This window comes from Phocoena sinus, chromosome 12 (assembly GCF_008692025.1).
Source record: "Phocoena sinus isolate mPhoSin1 chromosome 12, mPhoSin1.pri, whole genome shotgun sequence".
NCBI classification, from domain to species: domain Eukaryota; kingdom Metazoa; phylum Chordata; class Mammalia; order Artiodactyla; family Phocoenidae; genus Phocoena; species Phocoena sinus.
In genome coordinates this window covers 51,479,827-51,503,448 of record NC_045774.1, presented here as the reverse complement: position 1 = coordinate 51,503,448, position 23,622 = coordinate 51,479,827, and the positions used below count along the sequence as shown (strand labels likewise).

The following is a 23,622-nucleotide window of genomic DNA, read 5'->3' as shown; positions in this document are numbered from 1 at the left end:
TTCATAGTACTGCTTAGTCATCATCTTCCTCCTCTTCTTCCTCTTCCTCAAAGCTATCTTCAAAGCCCTCGCTGTCCTCCTGGTCTTCATCCCCCTCTACTGCTGTATCCCACTGTGGGTGATTTTCCGGCACAGGCTTAGCCTCATGAACTTCCAACTATAAAAAAGAATTAAATGTAGACTTCAGAAACTTGGGGAGGAATAATGGGAGAAATACCTGGTAAAGAAAAGGTTTCTTTGACTGCAGCAATTACAAAGAAATAGATTTTATGCTTTTAACTCTAAATTTAACATACTTAGAACAGATATTCATCCCAGAAATAAAAAGGTGAATCTACTAACACGTAAGTATAGTTACATTTCTAATGTAGTTTGATTTTAGGAGCTTATACTATTTATTCTGTGGCACGAAAGATGAATAATTGTGATTCTTGAGTGAGAACACTGAGTAATGTCTTAATAAGTCTTCTGCTGATGAAGAAAAACTCAAGTGTGACTTCCAAAGAGGTATTTGCAGCCTCCAGACTCATGAAGTAACATTCTACAGCCAATGGAAAGAAATGCAGTATTCTCGTGGGGGAAAAAAAGGTATGTCTTTGCTGGCTCCCTTCTCTTAGGTCTCCAGTATACAGTGCAACAATATTTCTTCAGCACAATCTCTCTAACACAATAGCATGCCTCTTATAAAAAGCTCAAGTGAAACAGTAAACACTGATGGGAGTGTGCTCCAAATGATACACAAATGTATCCTCTAAAATGATCAAAAACAAATTAGTTTTGGAAATCAATAAACACTACAATGGAATCTGTGGGAAAACACATGTCCTTTTTAAAGAAAACAGAACCCATTTGGTGAGGCCCTGTAAAGTTACAGCATATTACAGCACATTAAAATGTATCACGTAAGTTATACTCAAGGTTCTAAATCATTACACTCTGTTAATACAACTTAAGTTTATTATTGAAAGAGTAGTCCATCAAGTATATTACCTAAAAGTATGAGATGACCTCTTTTTCTATTATTCTACATTTCAAAACTAGAAAACCTTCCCCAGTATATTAAGCACTTGTTCAAACAGACAACCATATGCAATGCATAGTCATTATTCTTACCTTCAATGGTTTAATCTGATCCAAACCCATATAGGAGTCTGATCTTAGAAACACTGTATATTGATAATTTCCAGGCTTTCCTGGTGCAGGAAACTTCAGTTCTACCTAGAATATAAAATCAGCACTTAAAATCTGTATTTTGAGGAGTGGAAGAAACAACAGCTCACTCCTAAAATATTTAGACCAGAGTATTTAATAGCTAGGGTTTACTCAGATGACACAGGAGGTCCTAATAAATGTTACAAAAGTTCTAACAACAACAAATACACACATATATGACGTTTATGTCATATATATACTATACAAAAAGAAAACAAAAAGAGGCAGAATTGATGGGGTCAATTTCTATCTCCACAATTCAAGAAAGCATATTTAAAGCGACCAAGTTCTATGTTGACCTGATCACATCTTGACAACTTGAAGAAATGAAGTTGGGTATAAAAGTAAAATAAATGAAATGGACTAAAATAGGCTTCACCAGAGAGGAAAGAGTTCTTGCCAAATTTTCTTATTTCTACGACAAATGCTGTGAGATAATAGAAAATATATACATTGGTCTCTGCCCTCGGTTCCAGGTAAAGAGCTCCTCAAACCCCTGTAATTTCCTAAGTGATAAGAGCACAAGGAGCATCTTTTGTTCTAATATTTGGTCTTTGACTCTGGTTCCTGACACTGAGCTTATAAATCCCTTGGAATTTCCTGGATAAGAATGAGTTCTCTTCTAATGAGGTGGCTCTTGGTGGGCTCCTAGATGAGGACTGGTCACCAGAAAGCCCAAACCATGATGAGAGGCTTAGAACTTTTAGTCCCACGCCCCCAGTCTCCAGAGAAGGGCTGGAAACTGAATTAATGATCAATTATGCCTTTGTGATAAAGCCTCCATAAAAATCCCCGAAGTAGGGGTTCTGGAAGCTTCCGAGTTGGTGAACATGTGCAAGTGCTGGGAGAGTGGATTGCTCAGAAAGAGTATGGAAGCTCCATGCCCCTTCCCACATACCCTGCCCTAGGTATTTCTTCCATCTGGATATTCATCTATATCCCTTATCATATTATTTTCATAATAAACTGGTAAATATGTTTCCTTGAATTCTGTGAGCCATTCTAGCAAATTATTGAACCCAAGGAGGGGGATCATGGGAACCACGATTTACAGCCAGTTGGTCAGAAGTATAGGTGACAACCTGGGACTTGTGACTAGCATCTAAAGATGGAGAGCGGGGGAACGAACAGCAGTCTTGTGGGACTGAACCCTTAACCTGAGGTAGATATACAGGTAGACAGTGTCAGCACTGAGTTAAACCACAGGACACTCAGCTGGTGTCACAGCAAATTGCTTGGTGCGGGGAAAAGCCCACAAACTGGTATCAGAAGTGTTCAGAGTGTGGCAGTAGTGTTAGAGTAAAGGAGAAACACATGGGAGAAATACGTTTTTTTCTTTACAGATGTCCAATGCCTTACAAGGTCAAAAAGACACGTTATTTCCTATCATATACTAATGAACTTCAAATACAAAAATTTACGAACTCTTAGAAGTTTCTACTCCACTTGGACAAAGGAAGAATACATTTTTATGATGACATTTAGATGTTCTGGTAATCTGCCTCCACTTTCCAAAATCCAGATTTTGTTGGCAAGACTATATATTAAAATTTGCCATTAAAACAAACAAGCTAGGGCTTCCTTGGTGGCGCAGTGGTTAAGAATCCGCCTGCCAATGCAGCGGACACGGGTTCAAACCCTGGTCCGGGAAGATCCTACATGCCGCAGAGCAACTAAGCCCGTGCGCCAGAACTACTGAGCCTGCGCTCTAGAGCCCGCAAGCCACAACTACTGAGCCCGCATGCCACAACTACTGAAGCCCGTGTGCCTAGAGCCCATGCTCCGCAACAAGAGAAGCCACCGCAATGAGAAGCCCACGACCGCAACGGAGAGTAGCCCCCGTTCACCGCAACTAGAGAAAGCCCGCACCCAGCAACGAAGACCCAACACAGCCAAAAATAAATAAATAAAATAAATAAATTTATAAAAAAAAAAAACAAGCTAGAAAACATCATGGGAGAATTTTTTTTAAATTAATCTCAAAGTTTGGCCCCTCTAACTGTAACATCAAACCTACAAATCATAAAAGAAAAAGACTATTAAATCATACCATCAAACACCCAAATAAACCAATGGATGAACAAATGAGTAAATATTTCTATTTTTGCTTGATAAAAACAGCCACAATAATAAAACAAACTGGGGAAAAATATCTGCAACACACATCACAAAGGGCTGATTTCATAATATTTAAACAAAAATAAAGTCCCAAAACCAATTTAAAAGACCAATATAACCCAACAAAAATGGACGACGGTCACAAACAGACACACAAAGAAATATGATTCAAACACACTGAAAGATGTACAGTTTCCCTCTTAAGAGAAATATAAAATTAAACTGCACTGAATACAGCCAGCATAGTAAAAATTGATTCAGGCAGGAATCATCAACGTATGCTAAAATGAGTGGGTTAAAGACTGTTGGAGAACAGGGTATTCACATAGTGTCCAAGTATCACCCCACAGATTGGAGGAAGACATACTTTTTACAACAGAGAAAAGACTTAACTAAATGATCAACCATAATATATCACCAATATCAGGCAAACTAATATAATGTGCCCCTGATGTGATGCACTAAGAAGGTTATTACATCACCTACGCAGTATTTTTGCCAAAAATATTTGAGAAGAATATAAGCGTGAGTAACCAATAAGACAAATTCAGATTAAGGGATATTCTATAAAATACCTTGCCTGGACTCTTCAAAAATATCAATAGCTGGGACTTCCCTGGTGGCGCAGTGGTTGGGAGTCTGCCTGCCAATGCAGGGAACACGGGTTCGAGCCCTGGTCCGGGAAGATCCCACATGCCACGGAGCAGCTGGGCCTGTGAGCCATGGCCGCTGAGCCTGTGCGTCCGGAGCCTGTGCTCCGCAACGGGAGAGGCCGCAACAGTGAGAGGCCCACGTACCGCACACACACACAAAAAATGTTAAAATTACTCTCAAAAATACCCTTAAGTTGGTACCAACTCTAAGTGTCAAATAAACAAGAAACTACTTCATACATGTACTACTTGGTTAGAAAGGTGGGAAAAAACTTTTTGGATTAAAAATCATCATCATAGATCTTGAAATTCAAAGCCTTGCTCTTGTCCACCAAGTCCGGGTAGACAGAACCTTCTTCCTAGAAAAATAACATAAAAAATCAAGAAGAAAAACAAGAAAATCCAAGGGCAAAATATGTTCATCACAAAGCTATATTACTGATGTCACTGACAGCGGACGAAGCAATGTAACAAAAAATTCCACTCTAAAAAACGAATCACCAGTTCTTATATTTGTTTTTTAAGACAAAAGGTATATATCTGAGCACTAACCCAAAGAGGATAAAAATAATAAATTTTTGTAAAACATAATTAAATTCTGGAGATAAGGTAAGGCATGTGTTCTTAGATAGTAACAGTGAAAACTCCCCAAAATAAGTTGAGAGCAAGGTTTTAGAAGACTACCAAGTTGTAGTTCAGTACGTTATAAATTTCCAATGAGCTCCCTCCAAAATATGTCAGAGAATAGTTATAAAATGTGTCTTAAATAAAATGTAATAAGCCAAATATGATAAACTGATTTCTACACTGCTTTCTATATTTAAATAATGTTGTTGGATAATTACCTCTTCCGTATCTTTTAGTGTGCACACATGATATGGCATAGATATTAATGTCTGTTCCTTCCTATCTGCGATATAAAGCCACCACCATTCTTGTTTTTCCTGCAAAGAAAAATAAATATAAATAACCAAAAAGAGTTAGAGAAATACAATTTTGCCTTGTCTCATTTTAGCGGTATGGTTACCCCTTGGTACCTGAGGGGGACTGGTTCCAGACACGGCCCCCCACACCCACAATGTGGACACCAAAATCCATGAATGCTCACATCCTTTATATAAACTGGTGTTGCATTTGCATATGATTTGTTTCATCTCTAGATTACTTACAATATCTAATACAACGTAAATGCTATGCCAGTGCCCAGCAAATTCAAGTTTTGCCTTTTGGAACTTTCTGGAATGTACCCCCCTAACATTTTCAATCCACAGTTGGTCAAATCCATGGATGCAAAACCCACAGATGCGGAGGGCCAACTGTATTTTCCTTGTTTTATTCGTTGCTGTATCCCCAGCACAGACTCAGTGCCTGGTACAAAATAGATGTCAATAAATATTTACTGAATGAATAAATTGTTAACCATTTGTAGATCCGCTCTCCACAACACTTTTGTATGTAATTTTGGTGTTTCAAATGGCCCCTTAAACGCTATTGATGAACCTCTGTATTAAAAACCCCTGATTAATTGTAAATGACAAAAGATATGCTAAAAAAGAAAACAGTATGAACTATTACAATATCATTTAGCAAATAATCTTAGTAATGTTACCTAGTAATAAGCAAAAGCCAGAAAGTAGGAGTGGAACGGACTTACAACAATATCGGAAATTAATATATTAAAACACATTACTCATAAGAGAGCATCTCAGATTCTAAGAGCCTGTTTATACCTTTTACTGCACATGATTTTAATAAGCTCAGCATTTTTAGTTGTACTTCATAAAAGATTAGGACCAGAAAAAGAGCTGGGTAAAAAAATTGCCACCAGAACGCACAATGGTAGCAGAGAGCACTGACAGGAGACAAAAATCTATTAAAACAAAACTTAGAAGACTAGTCTGGAAGTACAAAACTTCAATGTGCCCAGCAACTATCACTGTATTACAGCACAGGTCAGTAACTAAACAGTCATCTTCTTCACATCCACTGTTTAAGAACTGGATAGAGACAGTATCTTTCTAAAATGGCTTTTAAAAAAAAATGTTTTGTAGCTAAAAATAAACTCTAGGATATTCCAAATAATCAACCAAAAAAACAATAGACTATTCTAAAGTCTCAATTATCCAAAAGAAGGTTAAAAAAAATAACTTTTACTGAAAATAGTTTCGTAGGAAAAATGTTTGTTTCTAAGCCAAAAACACTTGCACTTTCTATTGCATTTCAATCCTAAGATATTAAAATTTGTTTTATTATCTTTCTAATAATGCTACACTAAGTTCAGCTAAAAGTTTTTGTTTAAATGCCTTAAACTACAAGGCACTGCAACATTAATAAGCAGAATAACAGATCACAAGTGCATGATTAACCCAACTTCTGCTCAACCCAAGGGTTAAGACTACCACAACAGGTATATGTGTATATATATGTTCATCTATGAGTGTTTTGCACACACAAAATGGGTAAAACGTAACAGACTCAAAATGGAGTTCAGTTGTACCTCACAGGAGATTGGTTCCAGGACCACGCCACCTCCAGGATACCAAAATTCATAGATGTTCAAGTCTCTTACATAAAGTGTCATGGTACAGTTGGCCCTCTGTATTTGCAGATGCAGAACCCACACACACCGAGGGCCAACTGTATAAACATCTGGCCTTTGTGAGCCAAAGAGTCTCTGCTGCAACTACTCAACTCTGCCACTGTATTGCAAAAGGAATGAGTGTGACTCTGTTCCAATAAAACTTCATTTACAAAACAGGCCAGGAGGCAGATTTGTCTGTAGGCAGTAGTTTGCCAATGCCTGTTTTAAAGCCATCCAGACCTGATTATTTCACTTCTCTAAACCTCACTTTTTTCTCTGTTAAGTAATGAATGCCTACCTCACACTGTGTTGTGAAGATAAACCGAGATAATACAAATAAAATATCTGTTAAACTGGCTAGGACACAGAGCACAATAAAATTACAGTTACATTTATATAGCCACTATGGAAAACAGTATGGAGGATCCTCAAAAAATTAAAAATACAACTACCATATGATTCAGCAATTTCACTTCTGGCAATTTACCCCAAGAAAACAAAGTTGCTAATTTGAAAAGGTATGTACACAGTAATTCACCTCATCATTATTTACAGTAGTCAAGATATGGGGCTTCCCTGGTGGCGCAGTGGTTGAGAGTCCGCCTGCCGATGCAGGGGACACGGCTTTGTGCCCCGGTCTGGGAAGATCCCACATGCCGTGGAGCGGCTGGGCCCGTGAGCCATGGCTGCTGAGCCTGCGCGTCCGGAGCCTGTGCTCCGCAACGGGAGAGGCCACAACAGTGAGAGGCCCGCGTACCGCAAAAAAAAAAAAGATATGGTAGCAACTGAAGTATCCATTGATGGATGAATGGACAAAGAAGATGTGGTACATATATACAATGGAATATTACTTAGCCATAAAAAAAGAATCGAAATCTTGACATTTGAAACAATGTGGATGGACCTAGAGGATATCATGTTAAGTGAAGTGAGAGAAAGACAAATACCATATGATCTCACTTATTTGTAGAATCTAAAAAACAAAACAAAATGAAAACATACTCACAGATATAGAGAACAAACCAGTAGTTGCCAGAGGGGTGGGGGTAGGGGGAGAAATAAGCGAAGGAGATTAAGAAGTACAAACCTCTAGTTATAAAATAAATAAGCCATGGGGATGTAATATACAGCATAAGGAATATGATCAATAATATTGTAATAACTCTGTATGGGAACAGATGGTTACTAGACTTATTGTGGTGACCATTTCATAATGTATGCAAATGTCAACTCACTATATGGTATACCTGAAACTAATGTGATGTTGTATTTCAACTATATATCAATAATAATTTTTAAAGTTATGATTATTAATGAAATGAGGTAAACATCTCTACTATTTAAGTGGTCTGACATTTCATTATCAGAAATATCATTACCAGAACATGTATTATTAATATGAGAAGCAGAGGGGTATATTCAAAATGTGCATTTATTCTTTATCTCCACTTAAAGAATGCCTCCCACCCTCCACCCCCCACGCATGCTATTTGATTAAAATGAGATTCACTCAAGAATACTATTTATTAAGAAGCTAGTGACTATCTGGGACTTCCCTGGTGGCGCAGTGGTTAAGAATCCACCTGCCAGTGCAGGGGACACAGGTTTGAGCCCTGTTCTGGGAAAATCCCACATGCGGTGGAGCAACTGAGCCCGTGTGCCACAACTACTGAGCCTGCACTCTAGAGCCTGCAAGCCACAACTACTGAGGCCCACGTGTCTAGAGCTCGTTCTCCGCATCAAGGGAAGCCACAGCAATGAGAAGCCCACGCAACTCAACAGAGAGTAGTCCCTGCTCACCGCAACTAGAGAAAGCCCGCATACAGCAACAAAGACCCAATGCAGCCTAAATAAATAAATAAAATTTTTTAAAAAAAAGAGATCTGTTGTGTAAAAAAAAAAAAAGAAGCTAGTGACTATCAATCTATGGCACTGCACCTACGCTCTCTTGATGCACACGGTGAAAGTGGAAAAGATGTTCTACCATGAGTTATTTGCACTTTAAACAAAACTGTTTCTGTTGTGTGAGATTCCCAACCATTCTTAACTTATTAAACATATGAGCTGCAATTAACATGTAAGTCAATTATTAACATAAAACTTTAAGTAATTTAAGGGGGTAGTATGGTGGTTAGGTAGGTACATGGGAAGGTAGACAGGTAGATGTTAGGAAAATCCTAAATAAAGTTTATCTGATAAATGACACTTTGAGATATTTACCATGTAGATGAAATTACAAGAAGGCATTTTCACTGCTAAAATGTTCTAAGGGAGTAAATGAATGCTTTGCTTATTAACTAAGCATGGTCTAAAATGAAGCTGTCTATTATAAGGGTACAAATTATGCAGCTTACAGCATCCCATGGTACCTTTTTTTTTTTTTGTGGTACGTGGGCCTCTCACTGTTGTGGCCTCTCCCATTGCGGAGCACAGGCTCCGGACGCGCAGGCTCAGTGGCCATGGCTCACGGACCCCGCTGCTCCGCGGCATGTGGGATCTTCCCAGACCGGGGCACGAACCCGTGTCCCCGGCATCGGCAGGCAGACTCTCAACCACTGTGCCACCAGGGAAGCCCCCATGGTACTTTTAAAACCAATCAATGAGTGGAATTTATTCGCTTGATTTCAGGAGCTTTGGTGTTGGCAGACTACACTGCAATGGGCAAAATGCCCCTAACAGATGGGCTATAGCTCAGGACATGCCAGAAGATCAGTGCACACAGTAAGATGGAATCCTGGTCTGACTTCTCTCCAAGTCAAAACAAAAGTCTGTGCAGAGCCACTCATTTATTATTAGGAGAGCCAAATCACTTAGGAATTTGCCTTCAGCAGCCCCCAGCAACTAGAGATTGATGTTCTAGAGCAGAAAGCAGATTTATACATGAAATCACCTGCCAAACATGAGTGGTAAGCACAAGGTTCTGTGGCAAAGCTGCAAGGCAGTCTACGGAACAGCTTCGCTAAACTAAGAGGCAACCAGTCCTTGATCTCTAGCCACAGACAAAATCATCCACAAATGCAATACATCAAGCAGATCCCAAATTCATCTGAAAGACAAACAACATAGCGTATCAAAGAGATCAAAAGTTGAACAGGCCACAGTCACAACATAAACAAGCACAAGGGAACAAACAGCACTGCCATGAGCTGTCCTGAGCTTGGGGCTCGGCTCCTACTGAACTTAGTGGGTCCCTCAGCCATGGGCTTGCCTCTTCCCATGGCCCAGGGCAATTATCGGAGCAAGTCTAGTGGCTACAGGTGGCCAGTAGAGAACCCTCAGAGAAAAACCATGGGGAAAATTTAGGAACATTTTCATCCTATTTAAAACATGACAGAATTGTGAGATTCATAACAGCCATACAGTCATAGGCAAAATATGCATTTGTCCAACTAGGACTGCCTGAACTGCTAATGAAAAATCATCATTAAGCACAACTCTCAGTAATCTGGGCGCAGAAAAGACAGAAGTACTTAAAAAGTTAACAACCCTCCTTTTAAACAACACATTCACTAAAAATGATTTACGTTGAAATATAGTCTTCAAAAATGTGGTCTATCAAGAACAGACCACATTCAGCACGCTTGAGCCAATACACACCACAGAGAGATTAAAAAGCAACTAAGGGCTTCCCTGGTGGCGCAGTGGTTGAGAGTCCGCCTGCCGATGCAGGGGACACGGGTTCGTGCCCCAGTCTGGGAAGATCCCACACGCAGTGGAGCGGCTGGGCCCATGAACCGTGGCCGCTGAGCCTGCGCGTCTGGAGCCTGTGCTCCGCAACAGGAGAGGCCACAGCAGTGAGAGGCCCGCATACCGCAAAAAAAAAAAAAAAAAAAAAAACAAACAAACAAAAAAAAGCAACTAAGAAATATCTGAATAGAATAAGGAAAACACTAGGCTGTGTATAACTCACCTCAGGAAAGTAAAGACTATAAACAGGATGTGTTATCTTTGATTTGGTTTCCAGCAGAGCTCGCTCCTTTCGCTGTATACTTTGTTGTAATTCTTGCCACTCCTGTAAAGTGAAAATTAAATCTTTGAAATCAAGCATGTTTTCAATCATTTTGAGGGGTGTCCGTCTTCTTCCCGATGTTATTCCTGACAATGCTAACTACTACTGAGTTCAGTCCCACAAATCTGATCATTTCCCTGCCCCAGACTTACAATGCTTCTTTTCATAAATCAACTCTAACCCGTCTAGTATGAACTACACAGCCAATCATGACCTGATCTGGACCTGTCTCTCCAGTCTCCTGTCACTGTTTTCCTCCCTGCACTTTTTCTTCTAGTCATTTCCAACCACCTAGCCTTCTCTGACCTCACCAGCTATTTCACTCCTCCTAAACCCTGTTTAGATTTTTGTTTTCTTTTTTCTCTACCTGTTAAATTCCTACTCATTATTCTTTCAGGAGCAGCTGAAGTCTAAAGTATGAGTTCCTGAGTCCCACAAATCGTCCTCTACCCCAGAGCTGAGTTGATCACTCCTCCCTTTGTGCCATCACTGCCCCTTGCACAACGTGCATAGTCTCTTTGGTACTATAATGCTTACTTACAAGTCTGCCTTCTCCATCAGGCTACTATCATTCAAGGGCAGAAACTATTGCACGTTTGGCTTTGCATTCCTATCATCTAACACAGTGCTTGCAGTGTGACAGATAATGAGTAATTATTTGTTATTTGTATAATTATTTGTCAATTGAATGAACGTATTTTTTGGTCATCTGAAGAAACTAGTTTATCAAAACCCTACTAACCTAGTCACCTCTACTAACCCTAATACAGTCAGAAAGAAATATGTCAACTCTTTCTCAAAACAAGGGTGGGGGAATAATTTCTTTGATAGGTTTTAATTTCCTGGCAATCAACTTAATTATCAAAGTACAAAAACACTCAAGGGCCAGCAACTGCTAAAAACAGTCATCCTTATTTTTCTCCCACCATTCCCAAGGGCAAGTACATTATTTCTGTATACCTCTATCCTTTGCCCTTTTACTTTTTCCTTTTTTTGGCCTCTGCTTTTGCTTCAGAGGCTGTTCAGGGAATCTCTTTTAAATTCCTAAACCATAAGGGTTACTTTTAGATCAATGGCCCAGTCAAGAACACCACAAACATAAAGAAAATGGCTGATCAGGTTATAGTTAATTTACAGTTAGCCTCTAAGGACCGTTATTTGTCCACCAAATATTCTTTTCTACAGTTTTCTCATAAATCATGTGCAACTTAATGCCATGCCACGAGATTTTTTTCTATTCCCTTTACCCTCACAATCTTAATTCCTTAGTGACAGCCCTTTCCTTAATGTCTTATATACCTCTTGAAACGAGGTGGCATTCCGTAAACGTCAGCTTTTACCTTAACCAACTTCTTGGCGTTACAGCCCACAGTAATGTTTCTTCACCCTAAACATTTCCTGGAACTTTTGAGATCCTCTTCCAAGTAACTGCTACCTATTTCATAATCCACCTTTCCTTACTCATATTTCCAGATAACACAGAAAATTGCCTTAAGAGAACAAACTGACTTCACCTCAGACCCAGGTCCTACCCCATCTAACAATTTAAGATTTAAGAAAATTAGGATTTCCAATCTTGTTAGAAATAATTTTTCTTTATAATTACAACTACCATCCCTCAAAAACATTCTGTAAAAGTAATATAAGATTATAAAATATACTGGTATTGCTTAAGACAAGCAAAAAAAGTAAGCAAGCAAAGGAAAAACAACAATAGAAACCAAAACTATCATCAGAGGTATAATTCCAATTATTTAAACTTATAAGTCTTACTGCTTCATCATCCTTGCTTTGTTTTTCATCTTGCTCTCTATCAGAGTCTCTGTCACTACCATCATCTTTTTCACTTTGAGAGTCTCTATTGGTTTCTTCTTCCTCAGAGTCACTGCCTTTGTCAGAAACTTCTTCTTCATCTTCCTTTACTGCAGCTTCCTAAAAGGAAAAAGCAACCACAAAAGCTCTGAATATCTCAATGAATATACCATTCTGAGTCCCTGAAACTAATTTACTGTCATTATAATTAAACTGGCTCAAGATTACAATTTCACTATTCACACAGAATTTTAGAGAACTATAAACATTTTTATGTATAAATATGTGGGAGTCAGACTGAAGACTTTTTAACATTTGGCTTATTTGTCTTTTTGTCAGTTATTTTATTCAGTCTTCATAGTTTGTAAAACAAAAATATTTTATTTCTATTCACAAAATATACTACCACAATGGCTAAGATGGCTCATCTTTCACAAACACCAATTATACAATATATTTTATTTGAGAAGGAGAAATGAGAAGTTTATAGTACTGCTTTGGGAATTTAATATCATCTTCAATAAGGAGTATAATGTAGTAAGGAAAGTCACTGTCCCAGACAAAATCCATTTCAAGAAGCAAGAAAAAGAATAGCAAATTAAATGCAATGAAAGTAGTAGTGAATAATACAGATCAGAATTCAATTAAAGAGAAAGCAGATATGCAAAAGGGAAACCCAAACAAAACCAAACATTGGTTCTTTAAAAAGATTAATAAAATTGATAAATTTTATTAGGCAAGACTGATCAAAGAAAAAAAGACAATACAGATTACCAATATTAGGAATAAAAGAGACATAACTACAGATCCAAAAGACATTAAAAATAAGGATATTATGAATAACTTTGTCAATAAATTTGACAACTTAAGGAAATGGACAAAGTCCTTGAAAAACACAATTTACTAAAACTGATATAAGAAAAAAAGTGGAATATGTTAAATAAATGGACTCTACAATTAAATCCTTTTTCAAACTCCAAGCCCATATGGCTTCTCTAGGTAATTCTTCCAAATAAGAAACAACCCAATCTTATACACCTTTCCAGAAAAAAGAAAGAGAGAATAATCCCTAACTTGTTTAATGAGGCCAGCATAAACGTGATCCAAAACCTCACAAGAATATTACAAGAAAGAAGAATGACAAACCAATATTCTCTCATAAAAATAGATGCAGGGATCCTAAACAAAATATTACTAAATCCAGATAAATATTTTAAAAATATTATGTTATGAGCAAATGAGATTTGTTCCAGGAATACAAGGACAGTTTAAATTTTTTTAATTCATCAGTATAATTAGTCACATTAACAGAAAGGAGAAAAATCATACAATCATCTCATGATAAAAAACCAAACTGGGAATAGAGGGAACACCTCCTTAACCTGATAGAGAATATCTATAAAAACCCTATACCTAACGTCATACTTAGTGGTGAAATAATGTTTGCTTTCTCCATGAGATCAACAATAAGAAAAGGGTGACTGCCATCTTCACTTCTAGTCAACATTACATTGAAAGTTCTAGCCAGTACAGTAAGGCAGAAAGGAAGAAACCACATAAAGATTAAAGTAAAGCTGTCTTTATTCCCAGATGGCACGATTGTGTATGTAGAAAATCTTTTTATTTAAATACCTACAAATAGTTAGAATTACTGTCAATTCATCAAGAATCCTTGATATAAGGTAATATTTAGAAGGCAACTACACTTCTATACACCAGCAATAAACACTGAAGAATGAATTTTTTTAATGTTATTTGCAATAGCACTAGAAAGGATCAAACACACAGGAGTAAATCTAATGAAAGATGTGTCATATCCTCTGCCAATGGAAATCACAAAACACTGCTGAGAAAAATTAAGGAAGATCCAGTTAATAAAGATAAAGCATAATTATGAATAAAAAGAGTCAATACTGTTAACCTGTGAATTCTTCCCATACTGAACCACAGAGTAAACACAATACCAATATGAATTCCAGCAGCTTTTTTTGGGTGGAAATTCTCAAGCTTATTCTAAAATTTTAGCTGGAAATGCAAAGGACCTAAAATAGTCAAGACAATTTTGAAGAAGTAAAATAAGAGTTTGAGGACTTACATGACCATATTTTAAGAGTTAAAATAAAGCCACAATAATTAAGACAGTGTGGTACTGGCACAAGAAGAGACAAATAATCAGTGGAATGGACTAGAAAGTCCATAAACAGATTTGCACATATACACTTAATGGCAACTTTTTTACAACAAATCACTATTGCAATTCAGAGAGGAAAGAATGATCTTTCCAATAAATGGTGCTAAAGTAAGTGGTCCATAATCCCAATCTCACACTATTCACAAAAATTTAAGATATAACACAGAGGGCTTCCTTGGTGGCACAGTGGTTAAGAATCTGCCTGCCAATGCAGCGGACACGGGTTCGAGCCCTGGTCCAGGAAGGTCCCACATGCCGCGGAGCAACTAAGCCCTTGCATCACAGCTACTGAGGCTGCGCTCTAGAGCCCACGAGCCGCAACTACTGAAGCCCGCGTGCCTAGAGTCCGTGCTGCGAAACAAGAGAAGCCACTTCAATGAGAAGCCCGTGCACCACAAGGAGGAGCAGCCCCTGCTCGCGGCAGCTAGAGAAAGCCCACACGCAACAATGAAGACCCAATGCAGCCAAAAATAATAAATAAATAAATTTAAAAAAAAAAAAAAAGATATAACACAGAGCTAAATTTAACGAGTAAAATAATAATACTCATAGAAGAAAACAAAAATATCTTCCGTTCCCTGTGTCCTTGGGATAGGCAAAGATGTCTCTAACAGGACACGAAAGCACTAACCATAAAGACTGATGAAACAGACTTTATTAAAATTAAGAACCATCAAAAGCTCCATTAAGAGAGCTAAAAGGGACTCATATCCAGGATACATAAAGGAATCCTACAAATCCATAAGAAGAAAAACAACCCCAAAATAAAAGAGGATATCCAAATGGCCACTATGCACATGAAAGGTGCTCAATATCATTAGTCATCAGGTAAATAAAACTACACACAGGAAACACACAAACACACACACACACACACACACACACACACACACAGATACCACCACAAATCCATCACAGTGGCTAAAATAAAAAAGAACGGTAAAACCAAGTATTGGTGAGGGTGGAACGGGACTCATATTTTGCTGGTAGGACCAAAAAATGGTACAACTTCAGAAAATGGGCTCTTTCAACAAGTTAAACATACACCTATTTTACGACCCAGCAATTCCACTGCTAGGTACATACCCAAGAAAAATGAATGTCCACAAAATGACAAGTACAAAAGCGAACATCTGGGCTTCCCTGGTGGCGCAGTGGTTGAGAGTCTGCCTGCCGATGCAGGGGACACGGGTTCGTGCCCCGGTCTGGGAGGATCCCACATGCCGCGGAGCGGCTGGGCCCGTGAGCCATGGCCGCTGGGCCTGCGCGTCCGGAGCCTGTCCTCCGCAACGGGAGGGGCCACAGCAGTGAGAGGCCCGCGTAACGCATAAAAAAAAAAAAAAAAAAAAAGAAACTGTGGTATATTCATATAATGGAATCTCTCTTTCTCTCTCTCTCTCTCTCACACACACACACACACACACACACACACACACACACAGCTGCTACTACACACTGTATAGATGAATGTCAAAGACACTACGTTGAATGAAAGCAGCCAAACAATTCCACTTACAGGAATTTTAAGAACAGGCAAAACTAATCTATGGTCCTAACAGTCAGAATAGTGGGGAAGGCCGTGGGGGTGGATGGAGGGGTCACTGACTGAGAAGGGTACAAGAGAGCCTTTTAGGGTGCTGGTAAGGTTTTATATCTTGATCTGGGTATCATGGGTACACACAATTGTAAAACTTCAGGAGCTGTACACATAAGATTTGAACATTTTAGGGGCTTCCCTGGTGGCGCGGTGGTTGAGAGTCCGCCTGCCAATGCAGGGGACACGGGTTAGTGCCCCAGTCCGGGAAGATCCCACATGCCGCGGAGTGGCTAGGCCCGTGAGCCATGGCCGCTGAGCCTGCGCGTCCAGAGCCTGTGCTCCGCAACGGGAGAGGCCACAACAGTGAGAGGCCCGCGTACCGCACAAAAAAAAAAAAAAAAAAAAAAAAAAAAGATTTGAACATTTTAGTGTATGTTAGACCTCAATAAAGATGATAATAAAAATAATCTTTACATAAGATAATAAACTTACACTCCCAACGACTCCATTAGCCTGCTTTTGTTTCTGTTGCTTTGGTTGTGATAAGGGCACAGGTGTAGGTTTTTTTTTTAAAGGTTTCTTTTTTTTTGATTTAGCAGTTTTCTTGGGTCCTTTACTCTTCTGTTGCCATCCTCCTTTCGTTCTGTTCTTGTTAGTATCACCCTGCTGTAAATCACAACACACATGCACACTCAGAAGCTGTAGCACTAGTTTCATTTGGAAGTCATAGTAAATTTTAGATGGAAATGACTAAACTAATAAATGTTGTAGTAAAGTGAATTACTCTCCCACAGCAATATAAATCAATCAGAGAACTAAACAAAACAGTTATTTCACCATGAAAGATAGATAGGAAAACTGAAGTTTTTACCCCATCTTCTGCTGGCTGTTCCTCTGCAGCACAGATGGACTGCTCCTTTTCAAATACTTCCTACAGGTAGCGAGAAGAAAAATATAAAGTCTGTCAACCTATATTTATCTTTTGATAAAGCAATCTTTCAATATATGTTATCAGTAAGTTTTTTAACTGCTGACAATTGCAGGGGGTGGGGACAAAACCATGGATAGACAGGAGACTCGAAGCAATTACTAAATGATGTATGTGTGCAAATTTAGCAATCACTAAATGATGCTTTAGAAGTTACCTTCTGAAATATCTCACATCTGTCTTGAATATATTTTGAGAAGTACATTCTACTTAAATTTATAAATGCAATGCCTTAAAATATGTAAACTCATGATAAGTCAGTCATATTTCATAATTTAAATTTTTACTTTTATTCTAATAGTAATAAGACATGACTATTTTAAAGTTATGAGAATTTGAATATATTACATTATTCTCTAACATTAAAACTTCACGAGACCAATATTAGTTTATTTATGATTTTAAGTGATATTGTTGATATAACTGATATAACTTAGATATAACTAAGAAGTGGAACACCAAATCTACATATCCTAAAGACATACCCACCCACCAAATAATCCATTTAGAATCAGTGCAGAAGCTATAAATTTAGGATTTGAAATCCAGTAAGAATTTAGCAAGAATCTATACTAGAAGATGACAAGTGATATGGGTTGTGTTTCATAAACTCCCTAGAATTATTAAAACTAACAAGTGAAAACAATAACTGTTGGGCTCAAACTGTTGGCCTAATGCATCAGTCAGCAAACTATGGCTCACTGTCTGCTTTTTAAACAAAGTTTTATTAGAACACAACTAGGCCCATTTGTGAGTTCAGCAGTTGCTACAGAGACTGTATGGCCTGTAAAAACCGAACATATCAATTTTTTTAAACTAATTAATTTATTTTTGGCTGCGTTGGGTCTTCGTTGCTATGCGCAGGCTTCCTCTAGATGCGGTGGGTGAGGGCTGCTCTTTGTTTTGGTGCGCGGGCTTCTCATTGCTGTGGCTTCTTTTGTTATGGACCATGGGCTCGAGGCACGCGGGCTTCAGTAGTTGTGGCTCACGGGCTCTAGAGTGCAGGCTCAGTAGTTGTGGCTCACGGGCTTATTTGCTTTGCAGCATGTGGGATCTTCCTGGACCAGGGCTCGAACCCATTTCCCCTGCATTACCAGGTGGATTCTTAACCACTGTGCCACCAGGGAAGTCCTGAACATATTATTTAATAATTGGACCTTTATGGAAAAAGTCTGCCAGCCTCTAGCCTAATTCTATTATCTCTACTTCATTTCTTCACTTATTAGTTGGGTTCTAATGCTTAATTATGCTGAGATACAACTGATGCAAGAACTGAAAGATAAATACTTGATTCTTTCCCTTCCTCCAGGGCACTTTTGCTTTTTCTTTTACTAATTACCTGAGAAGTGTCAACAGCCCAAGGCCAATTTTGTGCTCATTTCTCAGGCTGGGAATTTCAAAGCCTGTAGGCAGTGTAAGTCTAGATTCTAAACCCAATCCTGGCCACTGGCTTAGAGCTTCCTCTTCTCCCAGGAGGCACCTCTCATCCAGAGTCCATGATACAAATGCTTCCTTACCACTTGCTACCATAAAATCAGTATCTTTGATTTGATATGTCCTACTACAAAATATGCTTTTCCTACCAGAGGTTCTAGACATGGGTTTTAAAGGTAGCATAGGTGGGCTTCCCTGCTGGCACAGTGGTTGAGAGTCCGCCTGCCGATACAGGGGACACAGGTTCATGACCCGGTCTGGGAGGATCCCACATGCCATGGAGCGGCTAGGCCCGTGAGCCATGGCCACTGGCCCTGTGCATCCGGAGCCTGTGCTCCGTAGCAGGAGAGGCCACAGCAGTGAGAGGCCTGCGTACCGCAAAAAAACACACACAAAACAAAACAAAACAAAAAAAAAGGTAGCATAGGTTTCCTACAGATGCCAATAGATCTCAGAGTAGAATAGGCTAAAATCTACCACTGGCTGAATAAAACTGAGCTGAAATACTACAGTCTATTAAAAATGAGTTACGACTGTAGTTGAAACTTGGGAGTTATACTTGGCTTGGGAGGTAATATAAATATGTAACAGAAACTGAGAAAAACAAGATGCAGGAAACATATACATTATTACTGGATTTAATGAAAAAGAATGAGAAAACTACCAGTATACATATACATGCATGTACATATATGCACTGAAAAGGTCCAGATAGTAAACATGAGCATGGAGAAAGGTACAAAAAGATTTACACAAGACTGAATTCTGGTCATCTGGGTATGACACGGAGGTTTCCTGAGGGAGCAGGAGTGAGATAAGGGATCCATGATAAAAAATATCATTTAACTCTGTGGGTATTCATGCTTTAGGCTAGCTAAAGGTATGAGCTTCAAAACTGATGATCTCAGAGTGGTAGAATTTTAGGTGATTTTTATTTCTTCCTATACTTTTCTGTATTGCCTAAATTTTTTTCCCCACACAGCATGAATTTTTCACATAATTAGGGAAAAAAAGCTAATTTTACTGTACTTTTTAAAATAAAAATAAAAGGGAGTACATTCTCAAGAATTGACTAAAAAGAAGCAGGTAGAGGGCAGACAGCAGAAGCAAGAAGAACTACAATGCTGCAGCCCGTGGAAGGAAAACCACCTTCACAGTAAGACAGACAAAATGAAAAGGCAGAGGACTTTGTACCACATGAAGGAACAAGATTAAACCCCAGAAAAACAACTAAATAAAGCGGAGATAGGCAACCTTCCAGAAAAGAATTCAGAATAATGATAGTGAAGATGATCCAGGACCTTGGACAAAGAATGGAGGCAAAGATTGAGCAGATGCAAGAAATGTTTAACAAAGACCTAGAAGAACTAAAGAACAAACACCTAGAAGAATTAAAGAACAAACAGAGATGAACAATACAATAACTAAAATGAAGAATACACTTGAAGGAATCAATAGCAGAATAACTGAGGCAGAAGAACGCATAAGTGACCTGGAAGACAGAATGGTGGAATTCACTGCAGCAGAACAGAATAAAGAAAAAAGAATGAAAAGAAATGAAGACAGCCTAAGAGACCTGTGGGACAACATTAAATGGGACAACATTCGCATTACAGGGGTCCCAGAAGGAGAAGAGAGAGAGAAAGGACTCGAGAAAATATTTGAACAGATTATAGTTGAAAACTTCCCTAACGTGGGAAAGGAAATAGCCACCCAAGTCCAGGAAGTGCAGAGAGTCCCAGGCAGGATAAACCCAAGGAGAAACACGCCGAGACACAAAAGTAATCAAATTGACAAAAATGAAAGACAAAGAAAAATTACTGAAAGCAACAAGGGAAAAATGACAAATAACATACAAGGGAACTCCCATAAGGTTAACAATTGATTTCTCAGCAGAAACTCTACAAGCCAGAAGGGAGTGCCATGATATATTTAAAGTGATAAACAGGAAGAACTTAAAACCAACATGACTCTACCCAGCAAGGATCTCATTCAGATTCGATGGAGAAATCAAAAGCTTTACAGATAAGCAAAAGCTAAGAGAATTCAGCACCACCAAACCATCTCTACAACAAATGCTAAAGGAACTTCCCTAAGTGGGAAACACAAGAGAAGAAAAGGACCTACAAAAACCAACCCAAAGCAATTAAGAAAATGGTCAGAGGAACATACATATCGATAATTACCTTAAACGTGAATGGACTAAATGCTCCAACCAAAAGACATAGGATCGCTGAATGGATACAAAAAACAGGACTCTCATATGTGCGGTCTACAAGAGACCCACTTCAGACCTAGGGACGCACACAGACTGAAAGTGAGGGGATGAAAAAGATATGCAAACAGAAATCAAAAGAAAGCTGGAGGGCTTCCCTGGTGGCGCAGTGGTTGAGAGTCTGCCTGCTGATGCAGGGGATGTGGGTTTGTGCCCCAGTCCGGGAGGATCCCACATGCCGCGGAGCAGCCGGGCCCGTGAGCCATGGCCGCTGGGCCTGTGCGTCCGGAGCCTGTGCTCCGGCAGCGGGAGAGGCCACAGCAGTGAGAGGCCCACGTACGGGGAAAAAAAAAAAAGGTGGAGTAGCAATACTCTTATCAGATAAAATAGACTTTAAAATAAACAACATTACAAGAGACAAGGAAGGACACTACATAATGATCAAGGGATCAATCCAAGAAGAAGATATAACAATTGTAATTATATATGCATCCAACACAGGAGCACCTCAATACATAAGGCAACTGCTAACAGCTATAAAAGAGGAAATCGACAGTAACACAGTAACAGTGGGGGACTTTAACACCTCACTTACACCAATGGACAGATCATCCAAACAGAAAATTAATAAGGAAACACAAGCTTTAAATGACACAATAGACCAGATAGATTTAATTGATATTTATAGGACATTCCATCCAAAAACAGCAGATTACACTTTCTTCTCAAGTGCACACGGAACATTCTCCAGGATAGATCACATCTTGGGTCATAAATCAAGCCTCAGTAAATTTAAGAAAATTGAAATCATATCAAGCATCTTTTCTGACCACAATGCTTTGAGATTAGAAATCCATAACGGAAAAAAACAGAAAAAACACAAACACGTAGAGGTTAAACAATACATTACTAAATAACCAAGAGATCACAGAAGAAATCAAAGAGGAAATCAAAAAATACCTAGAGACAAATGACAACGAAACATGACGATCCAAAACCTATGGGATGCAGCAAAAGCAGTTCTAAGAGGGAAGTTTGTAGCAATGCAATCCTACCTCAAGAAACAAGAAAAATCTCAAATAAACAATCTAACCTTACACCTACAGGAACTAGAGAAAGAAGAACAAAGAAAACCCAAAGTTAGTAGAAGGAAAGAAATCATAAAGATCGGAGCAGAAATAACTGAAATAGAAACAAAGAAAACAATAGCAAAGATCAATAAAACTAAAAGCTGGTTCTTTGAGAAGATAAACAAAATTGATAAACCATTAGCCAGACTCATCAACAAAAAGAGGGAGAGGACTCAAATCAGTAAAAATTACAAATGAAAAAGAAGTTACAACGGACACCTCAGAAATACAAAGCATCCTAAGAAACTACTACAAGCAACTCTATGCCAATAAAATGGACAACCTGGAAGAAATGGACAAATTCTTAGAAAGGTATAACCTTGCAAGACTGAACCAGGAAGAAATAGAAAATACGAACATACCAATCATAAGTAATGAAATTGAAACTGTGATTAAAAATCTTCCAACAAACAAAAGTCCAGGACCCAATGGCTTCACAGGTGAATTCTATTAAACATTTCGAGAACAGCTAAACACCCCATCCTTCTCAAACTCTTCCAAAAAATTGCAGAGGAAGGAACATTCCTAAACTCATTCTATGAGGCCACCATCACCCTGATACCAAAACCAGACCAAGATACTACAAAAAAAGAAAATTACAGACCAATATCACTGATGAATATAGATGTAAAAATCCTCAACAAAATACTGGCAAACAGAATCCAACAACACATTAAATCCAACACACCATGATCAAGTGGGATTTATCCCAGGGATGCAAGGATTCTTCAATATATGCAAATCAATCAATGTGATACATCATATTAACAAACTGAAGAATAAAAACCATATGATCATCTCAATAGATGCAGAAAAACCTTTTGACAAAATTCAACACCCATTTATGGTAAAAACTCTCCAGAAAGTGGGCATAGAGGGAACCTACCTCAACATAATAAAGGCCATATACGACAAACCCACAGCAAACATCATTCTCAATGTTGAAAAACTGAAAGCATTTCCTCTAAGATCATGAACAAGACAAGGATGTCCACACTCACCACTATTATTCAAAATAGTTTTGGAAGTCCTAGCCATGGCAATCAGAGAAGAAAAAGGAATAAAAGGAATACAAATTGGAAAAGAACAAGTAAAACTGTCACTATTTGCAGATGACATGATACTATACATAGAGAATCCTAAAGATGCCACCAGAAAACTGCTAGAGCTAATCAATGAATTTGGTAAAGCTGCAGGATACAAAATTAATGCACAGAAATCTCTTGCATTCCTATACACTAATAACAAAAGATCAGAAAGAGAAATTAAGGAAACAATCCCATTCATCACTGCAACAAAAAGAATAAAATACCTAGGAATAAACCTACCTAGGGAGACAAAAGACCTGTACCTGTACTCAGAAAACTATAAGACACTGATGAAAGAAATCAAAGATGACACAATCAGATGGAGAGAGATACCATGTTCTTGGGAGTGGAAGAATCAATATTGTGAAAATGACTATACTCCCCAAAGCAATCTACAGATTCAACGTAATCCCTATTAAATTACCAGTGACATTTTTTACAGAACTAGGACAAAAAATCTTAAAATTTGTATGGAGACACAAAAGACCCCAAACAGCCAGAGCAGTCTTGAGGGAAAAAAACGGAGCTGGAGGAATCAGATTCCCTGACTTCAGACTGTACTACAAAGCTACAGTAATCAAGACAATATGGTACTGGCACAAAAACAGAAATATAGATCAATGGAACAGGATAGAAAGCCCAGAGATAAACCCA

At 38.5% G+C, this 23,622-nt stretch overlaps 1 protein-coding gene across 1 annotated transcript in view; it reads right to left on the bottom strand.

Annotated features, from left to right (window-relative positions):
* Positions 1–4,264: 4,264 nt before the first annotated feature.
* SEC63 (SEC63 homolog, protein translocation regulator) overlaps positions 4,265–23,622 on the bottom strand; it is a 65,200-nt gene continuing 45,842 nt past the window's right edge. Inside the window, 6 exon segments of the mRNA XM_032650869.1 lie at positions 4,265–4,342; positions 4,829–4,927; positions 10,454–10,576; positions 12,347–12,505; positions 16,606–16,779; positions 16,985–17,044. Coding sequence (XP_032506760.1) covers positions 4,265–4,342; positions 4,829–4,927; positions 10,454–10,576; positions 12,347–12,505; positions 16,606–16,779; positions 16,985–17,044 — 693 coding nt within the window.